Genomic DNA, 17,809 nt, shown 5'->3' with positions numbered 1-17,809 from the left:
GGGTAGGGGGGGAGTGTCAAAAAAATCAAAATGATGGCTTTAATAGTGTGATCAATGCCCTGCCCCCTTTTCTTTACATAATCATAATTTTTATTAAAACTTTTAAAGAGGAAAATAAAAATTATTGCAAATTAATATGAAGCAAAGAATTAAAAAACAAATAAGATAAAGGCAAAAAGTGCAAGAAAAAAGGTTGAAGAAAAATAGAAAAGAAAGAATATGTATATATTCTTCACAGCAGTTGTATCTACAAATTTATTTTACCTCTCTCTCTAAACTCCTTATCCTGCACCCTAAAAAGTTACATCTCCTTTTTAATATATAACAGAAGAAAAAAGTTACTCAATACATAGGAAGTTATCATGTTAATGTTAAATAACAGCATATAATATTAATTAAACATGTACGAGTTCAAATTGAGTCTGGGTTTTGGCTTGTTTGTTTTGTCTGTGTTTTATCTACTTGTTTATCTTGGACCTGCTTACTTTGGGGAGTGTTACTTTCAAAATGATAAATGTTGCCAAATATCTGCTTTATATGAATCCTTCTGTTTTTGACTGCTGAAAAACAACAGAACAGAATAACATAACAGAGTTGGAAGGGACCTTGAAAGTCTTCTAGTCCAACCCCCTGCTCAAGCAGGAGATCCTATACCATTTCAGACAAATGACTGTCTAGTCTCTTCTTAGAAGTCTCCAATGATGGAGCACCCACAACTTCTGAATGCAAACTGTTCCATGGGTTAATTATTCTCACTGTCAGGAAATTTCTCCTTAGTTCTAGGTTGCTTCTTTCCTTGATTAGTTTCTACCCATAGCTTCTTGTCTTGCCTTTTGGTGCTTTGGAAAATAGGTTGATTCCCACTTCTTTGTGGTTGCCCCTCAGATATTGGAACACTGCTATCATATCAACCCTAGTCCTTCATTTCACTAGACTAGACATACCCAATTTCTGGAACTGTTTGGCCTCCAGCCTCATAATCATCTTTGTTGCTCTTCTTTTCCAGACAGTACAGAATCAAAGTAGATTTCACTTGTGGCTTCCTTCTTTGTGGCTGGGCAGAGGTGGCAAGGGCTTGCACTAACAGGTGGCTGTAAGTTCTTAGAAAACTGACCCTCACACAACTGGAGCAGTAAAAGAATCCAATCAGTCAGTGCTATGTTGCAATGCAGGGTTTTCTAGCTACCTTGTCTTCTGATGCAAGGAAGATGAAACTATCAGCCAAATTATCTTCTCTATCTCTTCTTCTATTTCTTAAGGAAGTAATGTGCCTGAAAAAGTGAGTTAAGGTTTTTAGTCTATGCTGTTTTTATTCTACAAGGCTTTTTATTATTAATATGTATGTTTCCATATCTTTATTTTGGGCTGTTTGATTGTGTGGATATTTTCCTCCTACTCCTCCTCCTCCTCCTCCATAATTTCTTTATAAAAAATAGTTACAGTTGGACTTGTTTGAAATAATGTTTTAAAAGTGGGATATTAATGGTGAATTAAGGAATTAATAAGGGACGCAGTGGCTCAGTGGGTTAGGACGCTGAGCTTGTCGATCAGAAGGTCGGCAGTTTGGCGGGTCGAATCCCGAGTGCCGCGTAACAGAGTGAGCGCCTGTTACTCATCCCAGCTTCTGCCAACCTAGCAGTTCGAAAGCACATAAAAATGCAAGTAGAAAAATAGGGACCACTACGGTGGGAAGGTAACAGCGTTCCGTGCGCCTTTGGTGTCTAGTCATGCCGGCCACATGACCACGGAGATGTCCTCGGGCAAGCGCTGGCTCTTCGGCTTTGAAACAGAGATGAGCACCGGCCTCTAGAGTTGGAAATGACTAGCACGCATGTGCGGGGGAACCTTTACCTTTACCTAAGGAATTAATGCTCCATAATACATCAACTGATTTTCCTCGCTCCAAAAATCAGTTCTATCATTTCCATCTAAAGCTTGAGGGTCCTCTTACTTATTCTCAGAAGACAGTCTTTCCTAAGGTAGGGGTGAGAGGTTAGGACTGACTTATTAGTGGTTTCATTCAATGGTTTTGAAACATATCTATAAGATATGCTATATCTGGTTTCAATTTCTTTTTCTTTTCCATTAAAAACCTCAGAGCTTCCTATGAACATTATCAGATGAGGGAAATGAAGTAAGAGAGAGAACTGTTTAATGATACTAGAGGAATGTGGTTCAAAAAGGATATCCTTACACATTTTGCCAGATTTAATAAAACGCTTTTGTACCCTTCATAGCATTTTCTTTCCATTTTTAACATCAACTCTGCAAAATGTTAGTCTTGACACTGCTGAAATAATGCTGGATTCTTTCTATTGGTGACCTGTGTCCCTAGTTTCCTTGCAGTGTATGCCTCCCAGCATACACAAAGGACAGCACAGCAGGAGGCTGATGGTGCAGATCAGCAGAGGGGCTGGACAGCTCCGGGCGATGACTGCTCACTCAGGATAAGCCTAATGACTTGATCTGTTGACAGCCCCAGGCATGGTCAGCCTGGTGGGAAGCCAGGATCTACACCCATTGTCACCTGCACTGGCAGGAAGCCCAGGTTTGAACTGATTGGATGTCATCCACCTGGGCAGGTACAAATAGACGTCAGGCTTCCCTGTTCCCCAGTTCGTTCTGTTCAGAATAAACTCATCTTTACCCCAGCTCTGTGTCCGTCTCTATGTGAAGCATGCGACTTTACAGTTTGGGTTAATTTGATTCTGCTTTTGTTAACAAGGAGATGCTTGATTGGCCCTAAACAGTTCCTGCAAAGCAGCTGAATCAGAGTAACCTTTCAGTTTACTATCTGGTTCTTATTTCCTTTAGATTGGAACTTCTATTAAAACAATCATGGTTATGAGATATTATGTGATATTGTGCTAGCAAGACAGCAAGTTTTTTTTCTTCTGTGATGAAGAAAATAAACATGGTATATAAATATTAAATTTTCCTATGCTCTAATTCCTAAAAACACATCCAATGAGATATCTTTTTTCCAAGAAATTTAGCATCTTTAACAGCTTTGTCATTTCAATTCAACAATCAGGCGCAAGATATAAGTTGAAATGAAGGATCATATCATCTACCAGACAATTCTTCTGTCATATTTCTAGATATTTGTGTCATTTATTTTTACATTTTTGATGTAAAATCGAGGAGGTAAGCTGCAATTTGCTTTTCTTAAAATCATTGAGACTTGTTAGTTGCGATTGAATTACATCATTAATGTCTTAGGGACTAAAGCTTGAAAATGCACCTTGGATACTGTATGATATCCTTTAATCGTTGGGCAACAAATATATCTTTAAGAAAACATTTAAAAAGAAGATTTGTTAGGAAAAAGAATGCCTCCATCAGTAGCCCTTCTTCCTTTTTTTCCCCTAGCAATTACTTACAATGTCTGTATCTAACCAAGAGAGCAAAGAAAAACATGGTCATTGTCATGATCTTCATCAAATTATCAAAACAGAATTGGCATACATTATAAATCAATAATTTAAGACATCAAATATATTTTGCACATGTGTTTAGAAGGATTATTACATACTTGTGAAAGTTGATTTTCCCAAATATGATAGTCAGCGTCTGTCCTGGCATTTCCAATTACTTTTCTGTAGTTGGAATGATGTAAGTTGTAATACATGCAATAAGAACTAAGCAGATTGGGGAAGGCTGTGAACATTTATTGTTGAACGAAAATTTCTATGGTGTATGTTGCACAAATATAAGCAATGATGATGAAACTCATTTCTTCATTTTTCCCCCTAGGGTTTTGGTAGTCCCTCTGGTGAATATTGGCTGGGCAATGAATTCATCTTTGCAATAACCACCAGTCAAAAACATTACACTCTAAGAATCGAACTAATGGATTGGGAAGGAAATCGGGCTTATTCACAATATGATAGATTTTACATAGGAAATGAAAAACAGAATTACAGGTGAGTGCAGATGTGATTTTACTTTTATGAGCGCCTTTTTAAATATGCATGTAACTGATCAGTTGGAAATCTCCTGGAATCATGAAAGTAAAACTTGAATTTTGCTTTCAGCAGTTGAAGTATGAGATCTTATAATGAATCTCTCTAGCCTAATTCAGGCTATTCAGTATTATTTGTTCTGATTGTCTTCATGTACATCTGGGTAAATAAATAAGATGCTCATATGGACCTGTTGGGAGAATATATCCATTTGCATGCATTCCTTTAACAGCATATTCCCGTGTTATTTCTTTAGCTTTCTAATTATATTTCTTAGAGTGCATTTTGAACCATTTTTTCTTTGCAATCAGTAAATGTTCTTAGATTACTGAGTGTAAGATACTCTTGTGATACTTTATTTGTATTAATTAAGAAATATATTTAGAGGTTGTACTATGCTAGAAAGACTAGTAGACTAGATATCTATGTCTATATTTAGTAAATAAGAAAATAGCAGAGTTGAAAGGGACCTTGGAGGTTTTATAGTCCACCCCCTGCTCAAGCAGGAAACCCTATACCATTTCAGACAAATACTTGTCCAATCTTTTTTTAAAAAAACTTTCAGTATTGGAGCATCCACAACTTCTGGAGGCAAGTAGTTTCACTGAATAATTGTTCCAATTTTCCAGAAATAAAGTTGAAAACCTTCTCAACTTAAGGTTTTCAATTCCTCTTGGCTTGATTTTAAGTTTAATTTCTCAGTGTGTATTTAACTTTCTATTTGTCTAGTGTTTCTTCTCCTCCCTCTCTTCCATCTTCCACCCTATTCCTTTCTCTTCTTCCATTAGTATTTGAAACAACTATTTCCAAAAGATTGTACATACAAGGCTAGCTAGTGAAATATATTTGTCAATGCTCCTGGCATCTTCTTCCCTACACTACAGCGTTTCCAATTATCAAACAAAGGAAGAATCTGATGCAGTCACAGCATCTTCTCAGTTATACAGCAACAGTTACTAATTAAAGGTGTAGGGGAGATGAGGATAGAGTTGGGGATAGCTGCTGTGATTCCAAAAACACCAAGAGCAGTACAAAATGTACAGATTTGGCTTAAGGTTGGACTAAGCCAGCTATTTGAACTTGGCTCAAAGTAATGCACATTTTGCAAACAGCAGGAAAATACTGTTGGGATGTTTTGATCATAAAAAAAACCCTCTGTGGTATCTATCACATAAAACCCTGAAGATGAACATTTTCCCAAGATGGAAATAGCAGATTGAGAGCATAAATAAAGGTTAAGTTATTATTTTCATTTAAAAGATAGTGATCTAATAAAGGCAGAGTTCTCAGTTCTTACTCTAGCCAAGTTCTGCATCTTATTGGACCACAGAGTTTAATAGTCTTTGCATACTGGTTTATGTTTTCTTTCAGCCCATTTTATTATTTAATATAATTTCAAAGTTATGGATGACTTTCAGTGATTAAGAGTAGGTGTGCCACAAACAAAGATAGAAGTACTGCAGCCCTCAATAGCAGACAATATTCCTGGTCTTGTTAAATTTTGTCATGATTAGGAGGAGGCAGGTCCAAGGAAAGTTTTATTCACAGTTTAACACTCAGACACCTTATCTAACATAGAGAAGATTTCAAATTCTATCACTGCCATCTTGAGTTCAACCACACAAGTCTTTGATTTCAAATATTGGCTTTAATCCTTTATTCAATGTATATCACAGCTTGAAGTTAAGGAAAAAAAGATGTGATGGTGACATATGCCTCTTAGTAACACAAGGTGTAGTCTTCATGCCAATTGCAGTTTCCTCTTATGAACGTGGATTTCTATGGGCATCTTATTAGCTACTGTGGGGAAGGAATGAAAGACTAGATAGGCTTCTAGTCAGACCTAGCATGCTTCTTCATGAATTCTTACAGAAAGTTGTTGCCATTCATCACTGATAATATTGGACTATGTGTATAAATGCATTGAGGTACTGTAATGCAATATCATATGTTCCTACAAGATCAAATCAGACTCAAGGTAATTTTAGATAATCAGAAATGCAACACACTATGATTCCAATCCACATACCTATCACACTAATTCAGGGTAAGCAACATTATGAATAATACAGAAAATGAAGTAAAAACTAGTGGGTTAAAGTAATTAAGGCACAAGATAAGAAAAATAAATGGAACTATACCTACAGTATATCAGGTTTACACAAACATAGTTTCTCTTCATATATTTTCTAATGCTAGAAACTATTTGTGCTTCTGTTATATCCATGTATGACTTCATACCTTACTTTACACTCTTTGAAAGTCTCTGTTCCTTTTTCTCATTTACTGAAGTCTACCCAACCACAAATTTCTTTGTTTTCCTCAGCCTCTGAATCCATTCATTTTGGTTTTACAATTTAGAACTTTTATTCATTATATGACCAGACCACCTCAAGGCATGTCTTTTTACTGGTCACCCACTTTATTATTCAATCCTTATTAAGCACCCATACTTTCTTGGCTGTCTCTCCATTTACTATGCAGGTTTCCTAACTTATTTCCATGTTTCTTCCAGAATATTCAGCTCTCATGTCTATGTATCAAAGAGGCAGAAGCATGCACATTTATACAGCTGGTTTTGTTTATTTTGACAAACATTACACTTCATAACATACAATCATTTCCCAAACACCATTTATACATCATAAAATCTCTCTATCCATTTCTTCAATTTTAATTTTTTATCAAAGTATGCAGATTTATATACCTACTCTTCTTTCATCTTTGCATAGCTTGCAATCATTTGGCCCATTTTCTCTCTCAAACACAATTGCCTTGGTCTTCAATATACTTGTTTTCAGATCCATACATCTTGTTGTATCCCACCATCTAGCATTCATTGCAAATTATTTCAGTTTTAACCACTGCTAAAATTCACTTACTTTCCCGTCCATTTTCAATTCACAGCACCTGTCACTACAAATGTTCATTATACATTTCAAGATGTAATCTGTGATTTCCACTAGGTTTTTCCATAGATATTGCAGCATCTCTGCTAACATTAAAGTCACTATTGGTGAGACTGACACATTGTATCAAGTATGCCCTAAGTACAACCAAAGACTAGTCTTACCTCTTGCTTACAACACAGTCTGTTAGGAGTTCCAAGAAGGTTCCACAGCCATTTGCACTATTCAGGTGACCCTGAGGGCACAGATAAACCTCCAAGTGGTCTCAATGACTCTCAGAAAGAGTACTAATGGCTAGATGACTACAGGAAATATAAATCCTTCCATTCTCCACTATTCAGTCAGAACTGAAGAAGCAAAACATCTTCAAGGAAAAAGCAAGAAAGTCCCGTTGCCTTTTGAATAAAGCAGCCTTGGGACAATCAACGTTTAGTTTTACCCCTAGCAAATACACATCTTTCCCTGCAAGTGAGAATCTCTAATCTAAAGACGATCACACAAGCCAACAAATCAGTGAAGAATATACATATTCAGAATACACACATACTCAGGATGCAATCCTATCCATGTATTTATATATTCAAATATGTACATAGCAGGAACAGAAAGAGAGGAAATGTCTATGAATGTCTAAAAAACCCTTAGCAATATGCAAATTGATTTGTATTGGCAAGTTGACTTTTATCCAGTTAGCTCTTTTCATTTTATTAATATACCAATGATGGTTTTCAAGACACTACTATAGGAAATGGTCGCCAGCATATGAATAAGTCTTCATTCCCCTTGCCAAACATAGAAGACTACAGAAGATGGTGAAGCACTAAGGACAGAACGTCAGTACCATAGACTAGACTCTATTATTGCCTTATATTTTACCAATGTTTGTTTCTCCTCTTTGAGTTCCATTGGTTTTCAGCTGTATTATTCTGAATATCTCTCAGGAGGAATGGCCTATTTGTGTGAAGTCACCCAGCCAAATGAAAGCTTTTTCCATGATGATGAAATGATTAATTACAATAATGATTCTGCATCCAATTTTCTGTTAACAAAGGCACAAATACAACCAGGGTGCACAGCAAATGTAATTCAAACACCACCATTTCTATCAGGAACAAAAATAGCCATCCAAGCAACTGGCTTCCAAGTTGGTTTGGGCATTTGTTCAAAGAATACTAAAATAGAGAGATGAAAACAAAATAAAACAAAATGAAATAGAGTTGTGGGAGATAGGAAAAAAATAACTTGAGTGCTTTTTTTTGCACTGGAGTCTCCTCACTGGATAAAGAACACCGTTCCAACATTTCATTACAATCACTGATGTAAGGATTCAGAGTCTACAAACTAATCCATTGCATCTGAAAAAATATGGAAAATCGCCTTTCATACTGTTCTGTAACACCGTATAGAAAGTTTGGACTCAGCCTGGATCACTCCCAACTGGTGACTTCAGAATGTTCTGTTTATTCTCTATGCTGTTTGTATTTCTTTCTCTCTACTACATTTTATTAGTCTAAGAATCTCTGATTTGGTGCAGTAATGCTGAACACATGTACATTAAGAAATATCCTCACTTTTCAAAACCATACAATTATGAAGTATTTTTTTTTCTGGGAAGTCAAGATCCCAACTAAAGTATCCAAGAGCTCACCAAAATGTTTGATAATATATGGCATTTGCTCACTTACATGGGGTGGATATTTGTATTGGATGGATATAGTCTTTTATGTTACTTTCTGCACAGGAAATATAGAGTATGATATGTCTATGAATCTATATAAGTGAAGGCATTTGTGGTATAAAGATTGATACTGTTTTAGATCCTAGACAAATACACATTTGTTGTTACATTGGCCAGACTGAATCCTCAGATAGACTTATCGGGAAATCGAGGAAGAGGGAGAGAAGGATTTGCAATCATACAGATAAATTTGTTTCAGGAATGGCTTAAGTTTAATTTTGATTTTTCTTATGTGTTTGTCTCAAAATAGTTTGGCCAAAACATTTTTTCACATTAAAGATCTCTTTGCCTTAATTGCCCCAGCTAAAATATAAAGTTGTCCATTGATTCTTCAAGCAAAATGCATATGGATCACTTGTAAAATAGAGTGATTGAGAAAAATATAAGGGAAAATAGGCAAGAAGAAGCAGTTACACCTATGTGAAGCAACTGCAGTGAGTTTGCATTGCAATGACATAATACTGCTTTCATCACTTTGGCTACAGTGATGGATGCTGAGTATGCTTCAGCATTGTGAATATTATTCTTTGTATAGTCCAGTACTGTTCAGTCTGATTGAGAATGTCTTCTGTGTGTTTTTTTGTGTTTGTGGAAAATAACGGAGTTTTGTAGACTATTGATCTGCCACTACCAATATCAGTATGGATAGCTGATTAGTTGCTGCTACCTGCTGCTTAAGATGTTTGCTTATTGAGTTTGACATGGTAGCTCTGTCTCCTCTTTTCTCCTCCAAGGAGAAAAACTTTGATTTTGTTTATAGAGGCAAAAAAAATATCTCAGGACTGCATCTACCTATGAAAGCTTAAGTTCCCTTGCTCAAATTTCTGAGATACATTTTCTTCTGTATGCATCTGTTTTGAAATCCCATTTTTTGTATTGAAACAACTTGATTCATTAAAGCAGTATATCTCCTTTGGAATAAGATTGAAACAGTTTTAAGAGATTTTTTGGGAGAGACAATTGGAATTTAACCGACCCAGATTAGATCCTGCAACATTATCCTGGAATACGTATATTTTCCTTCATTCGGAATTTAACCAACTCAGATATTTCCAACAGAATATCCAAATGAAGCTGTTGTGTTATGAGATCAGAAGAAAATTGCATCTTTTTTGTTTCATGCCCAGCCCTTGTGATGATTAAAATAAATCCACAAAATGGGCAGAATCAAAGCTTTCTTCATTCCCCTTTTCCCAAAAATATCTCATCCTTCAATTTAACAGCAGTTACAATTCCTGCCTACCTATTTCTTAATTCTGTTTCAATTGGGAAATCATAATTCTGAACTGCAGGTTTTTATAGGCTTGTTTCCCTGATATCTAAGAGAAGAAATAGTATTCTGGACTCAGGCTGAGCCCTTCTGACCCGGTCAGTGTGGCACCATCTAAGAGCCTGGAGTATAAATAGATGACAGTGAGTGAACCTTTCACTCATATCTGGCTCTGTCACCACAACTGACGCCATGGGAGCAGAAATATGTTTAACAGGCTGTTTGTGTTTTTCTAAGAGGGGTCTTAGTGTCACATAATTCATCCTGGCACTTTTTAAAAAAAAAACACCACAATGTCCTTAGAAAGCAGAAGGATTCCAAGGCAATATTTATTTGTTTCAAATAGCTATAAACATTTCCAGGAACAGTACATGTCTTGATTGTCCTGCCCTGATTAACTAAATCTTAGAAGGTCACTGCTGATTAAGGAAATACGATCCAGGATTGAAAAGTGATAAACAATGATAATTAGCATTCCTTACATTTTTAAAAATCATATATGAATATTCTATAGCTTGGTTAGGGTAATCAGATGCGTATCCTACATGTTTTGTTGCTCTTTGATAATGTAAATTATGGTTTGCACAAATCATGGCTTGATTCTGACGCTAGAGCTAGATCAACACAACCTCTATTTTTTCACATGAACGAACATTGCTTTATATATAATCATGGATGGATACATATAGATGGCATAGGGTCTGATTGCTTGAGGGACTGCTTGCAAAACATCTGAGTTGGCATGTCCTGAATTTCTTAAATTAAATTAAATTGTCACTTAGGACCTCATACATAGGTCCTACCTCTCTGTAGCAATGCTGGAACAAGCTCCTCTGCCCCCCCCCCCCAAGAAAAAGATGGCCTTCATTCTGTTGTTGTTTAATTGAATAGTCATCTCATCTCTATTATTAATATGTCTTGGGAAAATTGCTTTGGAGTTGGAAAGAATATGTGGTTGATTCAGATATGTGAACAACCGATTGTCTGTGTGGATGCCACTTCCAGAAGTCCATTCTAGGAATGAGCAACAAAAAATTAGCTACCAGTTTTGCCGAAGTGGTGCGAACCAGTTGAATTCCACCACTGTATGTGCTGCCTAATTGTTAAATGTTTAATGATAAAATCTGAATCAACATCTAATGAAGCTTATTTCATCTCTGAATAAAAAAGGAATAAAAACTGATAGAAGAGCATATTTGCAGCCATGGCTGAACTGTGGGTTTCTTGGTGCTCCCTCAGCATGGCTGTTTTCTTGCAGATGTTCCATTACCAAACTAGGTCATGTTTACTGTTTAGTGGGACAGTGTGTGTTTTCAAAATGAAACATTCTAAATATCTTAACTCACAGGGTAATATGTTATATATAAGTAAGCCATTCCTGTGTGAAGTTAATTAGGTTGCCATTATGAATATACTAAAGGAGGCATGATGGCTCAGCAGTTAAAGATACTGAGCTTGTCAGCTGGAAAGCTGATAGCCCAAGTTCAAGACCCGAGTATTGCACAACAAGAGTGAATTCCTATTACTTGCCCCAGCTCCTGCCCACCTAGCAGTTCGAAAGCATGCAAATGGGAGTAGATAAATAGGTACCACTTTGGTGGGAAGGTAACACCATACCATGTGCTTCAGTGTATAGTCATGATGGCCATGTGATCATAGAAATGTTTTTGCACAGTGCTGGCTGCCTTGGCTAAGAATCAGAAATGAGCCCTACTCCCTAGAATTGGACGTGACTGAACAGGGGAAACCTTTATCTACGAATATACTATATGCTGTTAGTTTGGCCATTGTTGCATATTCTCCAATTTTGCTTTCTCTAAAAGAAAGACATAATTATTTTTGCCATTAAGGCTATATTTGGATTTCCTTATTTTATGTATTCAATGCTTACATTCGCCATTTCTGATAGAGTATTTCAGATTGTCATGATGGAGTGTGTAACAGCTGATAAAAAAACCCTAATCTATTAAGCAGATCACATACACCATTGAACTCTGCATTTGCATAAAGTAGGCAGTGAAAATGGCAAAAGAGAATGAACGATAGTCCTGTTTTCCCTTTTGGGATGTTGGACATACACAGAGTAACCCAGTTCTTAAAGTAGATGCTGTCAAATCTTGAAATGCACAAGTAGCAACAACATGTTTTGTCTGTTTGTCATTTCACATTAAACTCATTTACTTCTCCTTTATACTTCATTCTGCCTGCTGGCAACCCTAATTTCAAAACATTCCATCTGCACTACAGCCAATTTCTGGAGCATAATTTGAAAGAGGTTATTAAATCATTAACACTAGAGAAATCAAAACCAAAACGTGTGATGGTCCAGAGAGAACTTATTGTAAAGCACATGATCTTCTTAGGATGGAAAATCTCGATAATGTAAACAGGTATAAGAGAAGGTCACAATTTCTTTTAGCAATGCTTTTAAAACTCCGTCTACCTATCTTGGTTGTATGTATAAAAAAATATTAATGCATTTATTAGCTTTTAGTTATTTTTAATAATAAAAGGGCTTAATGAATAGTCATAAAATTGCAGGCAATTGTTAGATGGAAGGCAAATATAACTTACTATTATGGTAAGTAATACTAGGGATGTGAGAGCCTTAATAAACAACTTGACTCCAAAGAATTGGAACTAATTCATCTCATAAACAAAATATTTGAATCAGTTTAATGCAAGGTATAAAACTGAGTCATGTGCTTTTTGGAATCATTCAAAGCTAATTCAGAGACTCACATGGACTTCCTAGATTTTTCAGAGCCGTCAAATACGTATGTAATCTCAGATACAACACAGTTCATTTTAGAAACACACAGAGGCAGACTTATTTAAGTGTAACATTAGCAGAATTGCAAAAAGAATTCTCATCTAGATGCTAACATATGTTCTATTTTCTGATAATATCTAAGGGTTTGACTTCCATTTGAAGTTAAAAAATCCTCTGACCTTTTCCTCACTCAAAACTGATGCTGGGGTTTTGATTCTCAATGTTCAATGAAATAGTAAAAGGTAAAGGTAAAGGTTCCCCCGCACATGCATGCTAGTCGGTTCCGACTCTAGGGGCCGGTGCTCATCTCCATTTCAAAGCCAAAGAGCCAGCGCTTGTCCGAGGACATCTCCATGGTCATGTGGCTAGCATGACTAGATGCCAAAGGCGCACAGAACGCTGTTACCTTCCCACCGTAGTGGTCCCTATTTTTGTACTTGCATTTTTACGTGCTTTCGAACTGCTAGGTTGGCAGAAGCTGGGACAAGTAACAGGTGCTCACTCTGCTATGTGGCACTTGGGATTCAACCCGCCAAACTGCCGACCTTCTGATCGACAAGCTCAGAGTCTTAACCCACTGAGCCACTGCGTCCCTTACAATGAAATACAACATCATAAAAATACAAGTCTCTTCTCAGTCCCTTAAGGTCCTCACCCCAATAGATGTGTTTTAAAGTAGGTTTTCAGAACCTGTTGCATACATTGTTGGAATTTTTTCTCCCATTTTAAGCTGTGATAGAAGTTCTTTTAGCAGAAGAGAAGAATTGGCTTCAAACTATGTATTATTCCACATATATTGCATCAGTGAGAATGATAGTATTTTAGTTTACACTGTGCAAGAAATAGAGATTCATACACATTCTGTATACAAGTAAGAGAACAAAGATGAAATCTACATTTTACATACTCAGTTGCTACTTCATCCTTATGGAATATCTACCCATAGAATGAACACTAGCTTCATTCCTCCTAACATTCCAAAAGTTAATGAAGATGAGATCCTTGCATTGTTTGGACTTTGATCAGTTCATATTTGCTTTAATGTAATTGTATTTATTCTAGATTTTTAAAACTAATTTATACTTATAGTCCTTGTTCTTTGTTACCTAAAACAATGTGAGTCTTGATCTGGCAGGAGAGAAATGGAGTAAATAAATGAATGTGGTACTCAATAGAGAAACTTGTGTAGCCACGTTAGCCACCTAGAAAATGCCTACAAAGCAGAAGAAAATACCATAAGCAAACATGACTTATTCTTTACAGCAAATGACACTAAAAAGTATAATGTCTCTGCTACTGGAGATAATATATATATTCTATCCTTTGATAGTAGCTAGCAATATGCATTTGTTTTGTGCAAATACACTTTGTGGGAATATGAAACAATATTCCCACAAAAGGAATGTAAGTATACAATATATAGGAATATATTCCCAGAATAAAAAGTAAAATAGATGACCTTTATGGGAATATGCATGAACCACTATTAGGCAAAAAGGGCTGAAGTCCAGGCAACATTGGATGTTGCTGCAGCAAATGCCTGCTTGATTCACTGAAATTGAGGAGGAGGAATAATACAATCAGCCTTGCACAATTTTGTTATTACAGCCAAACTCAACAGAACTTTTTTTTAGCCCTCCTGTGGAGATTATTTCCTCATCTGCTCTAGCTAGTGGAGCTGACACCAAGCAAAAATTCATCATGTTTAGTGGATTTTACATCCAAATTTTTGAACTTTGGTGTTGGAGAAGACTCCTGAGAATACCATGGGCAACCAAGAAAGCAAATAAATGGATCGTTGAACAAATAAACCCAGAGTTCTCAGTCAAGGCACAAATTATTCTACTTTAGACACATTATGCAAAGACGTAGCTGTAATGCTGGGAAAGATAGAAGGAAAGAGAAGAAGAGGATGACCAGCAGCAAGACGGATGGACTCAGTTAGAGTGGTGATGGGGCTTCACTACTGGAAGAGCTGAAGGACTAGGTTAAGGACAGATCATCATGGAGAAAAATCCATCTATATGATTGCTAAGAGTCAACAACCTCCTGATAATATAGAATCAATTAATCAACATCAAGAGTCAGAAGATCTGAAACTGAACAATGCACACACCCAATGTTCCATCCAAAGCTCTAAGAATTTCGTTCCTATCAATAAAGAATATTTATAGCTCAGGGCAAACCCCATTCCTTACTAGCACTGATGGTGTTACCTAGTTTGGGAAATGAAACATTTACAAGAAAACAACCAGGAAGCACCCATTTTCATCCCTGCTAAATAGGTTTCTTGTTTTAATGGCATTAGGAAAAACAGCCTCCTTCTCCAATCCATTTTTCTTGAGACTTTTTTCCCCTCCAGCTGCATTAATTTAAATAATTTTCATTAAGAAAGAGAAATACAATAGCCAACATTTCATCAAGTAGTAACTGCAATATAAATCTCGCATATTGGTATGGTCTCCTCCTTTCAGAATTTGTATTATGGGGCTTTTCAAAGATACTATTACTTAAAAATATAATGTGCAGCATCTTTCCAAAGCATCTTTTGAAGCTGGTTTATTTAAATAAAAAGAGTGCCAATGTCAACATTGCAATATAAATACAAGATTGAGCATCACAGGCCATTTGCACCCAGTTTTACATCTTTCCAAGAAATCATCTAAACTTGGTGTCCTTTGCATAAACATCTGATACATGGCCTGCTGACAACATTACACAAAGAATGCAAGCTCAGTTGTATGATGATGATATCAAGTTACATACAACTGACCTAATCGCACAAACACTGATAATCCTTCCGTCCTGATGGCCCTTATCATTATGACCATTCTCACCAATTTGGTCCTAAGAATGGCCAAATTACTTGAGGAAGTTTAACATATCTCAACTTAAAAAACAAACAAACCACTCACTAGCCTTTTATCTAATACCTTCATAGTGGCATATTCCATCCAAATTTGATTAACTGATGTCAAAAAGTCAGGTTCCATTCTTTTATGCTGACATTGGCTTCTGTAAGTCTAGCATGGGTGATGTACTGACGATCTGTGACAGTTTAAAATAAGCTTGGAGATACCATATCTCAAAGTCATTTTTCTCTCAGCACTATTCCATAGGCATTTATTTTCCTCTTTGGGTGGGTGGGGGAAACCAAGATAATTTACCAAAATAAGCCATCAATGTCCAAACCACTAAATCTAGAAAGCTTTAATCTCAATTTAGTTTGTTTATGTTTAATTTAAAATGCATAAAGACAGGCAAAAAGCTTTAGAATATATAGCTCCTAAACCTCATTTGTATATTGCCTTAGAAAACAGTATCTAATTGGCACTGCTAACTGTGCCTTATAAAGTTTAGATGTTTTCATAACCAGTAATTTTTCCCAAGATATTTTATCTTTAGACTGCATTTGGATTTGCTTTTATCACACAATTAGCTGATTGGCCACATTCTTTCTAACACACACACACACACACACAAACGAGAAACAATGTTTTGCTCTTTAAAAAGACACACGTCAAAATATCATGGATCATTTCCTTAAGCATAAATAGGCAACATGTTACTTTCAGTGCCATCTGACATATTTATCTGAAATGAGAATTATCTAAATAATCTTCTTTTAGACTAAATTGAGTAGAGGACTAAGATCTCACAATTTTTCAGCAGAATCTATTGGAAAACTCTACTATGAAAAGCTATCCTGGAATTGCCATAGAATTAGACATTTTAATCTAATAGACTATCTTGAATTAAAGCAAGCAAAAGAAACTGGTGACCCACCCAATGCACCACAACTGATTCTTTATTGCTATATAAAAATGCAAATTTAAGTGCAAATTTTAAGAAGGAAAGAAATGGTGAACTGGGGATTGTTGATCCATATTCTATATGGGCACGATGCAAATATCTGTTGTTCTATTTAGAAAAATCCTTTCCTTCAGGAAACTGATCCAAAATATTTTCACTTATCTGCTAGAAAAGATCCCATCATCCAGTCAGCATCGTTTCTGAGGTTCTGCATTTGTCATTCTATATCTTTTTCTTACTCTTTTTAATTAACCTGCATTGTTCATATGCTTCAAATAGCATAATTATTAATAACTGAGTGTTGAGGCCATCTTGCCCTCCACGCTAATTTCACTTGAGGGAAAGGAATCGGAGAAATAAATTCTTAGCAACATGCCAGTGAATCACTTCTCTGGTTCTCAGATTTCTGAAATTTCCTAGGTCTGTTTTCTTGAAGCCCCAAGTCAGGGTCAATTTTTAAATAACTGTACTTGATAATATCTCCCCTCTCTTAACCTCTTCTCTTTTTCTCTCTTAGGCTGTATCTCAAGGGCCACTCTGGAACAGCAGGGAAACAAAGCAGTCTGATATTACACGGTGCTGACTTTAGTACCAAAGATGCTGACAATGACAATTGTATGTGCAAATGTGCTCTTATGCTAACAGGAGGTAAGCTTCCAGTTACGGAATCATACATAATGTTTTGGTGAAATGACAGAGAGGTAGAGAATATGATTACACTATTTCTGAATGATCGTAGATCTTATTTTTCAAGGGATTTCAGTAAAGTTTTAACATGGAAAATCCCAAGCTTTCTCTATTACTAAATTTTGTACCCTTGGCTTTCTTTACTCCATGAGTAAAAATACACGCTTAAGTGATCAAATGAAATAATCAGAAAGTCTGATCACCCAGGTAAACTCAGAATGATGAAAATATATGCAACAGATAACAACAAAATCAGTAGCTGTATAGTTCACACCTCCCAGTGAAAAAGCTGAAAAACATGCTGAGGCAGCAAAAAAATAATTCTCAGTTATACTGAGAATAAGATTTTTTAAAAATCCAAAAACTTCTTATTTTCAAGGCAAGATAGCTGTTGATAAATTGCAAAGTAAATTTTGGAATAGCATTACTTTATCTTTTGGATCCTAAATGTGCAAATGTTCCTGGTTGAGTATTAATTGAGTTTGATTGGATTGTAAAAACTGAGTAGAATAGTATGTATGTTTATATTTTTACCATATGCATTTTTCTATGAGACAGAAATTTAAACACTTTCTCAATGATCAGACTTAGAAAGATGTATTGAAATAGCTTGGTCCCAAAACCAGTTGTGAATATAACTTAATAAAACAATTC

General features: G+C 36.0%; 1 protein-coding gene across 1 annotated transcript in view; it reads left to right on the top strand.

Moving 5' to 3' along the window:
- ANGPT1 (angiopoietin 1) overlaps positions 1–17,809 on the top strand; it is a gene marked incomplete at its 3' end in the record, with an annotated part of 125,940 nt that overhangs the window by 98,867 nt on the left and 9,264 nt on the right. The window contains exons 7-8 of the mRNA XM_083361242.1: positions 3,757–3,926; positions 16,986–17,116. Coding sequence (XP_083217368.1) covers positions 3,757–3,926; positions 16,986–17,116 — 301 coding nt within the window. The remainder of the gene's footprint in view (positions 1–3,756; positions 3,927–16,985; positions 17,117–17,809) is intronic.

The sequence above is a fragment of the Vipera ursinii genome (genome assembly GCF_947247035.1).
Source record: "Vipera ursinii genome assembly, chromosome: 3".
Classification (NCBI taxonomy): domain Eukaryota; kingdom Metazoa; phylum Chordata; class Lepidosauria; order Squamata; family Viperidae; genus Vipera; species Vipera ursinii.
The sequence above is the reverse complement of the archived record's forward strand: the minus strand, read 5'-3'. Positions and strand labels throughout refer to the sequence as shown.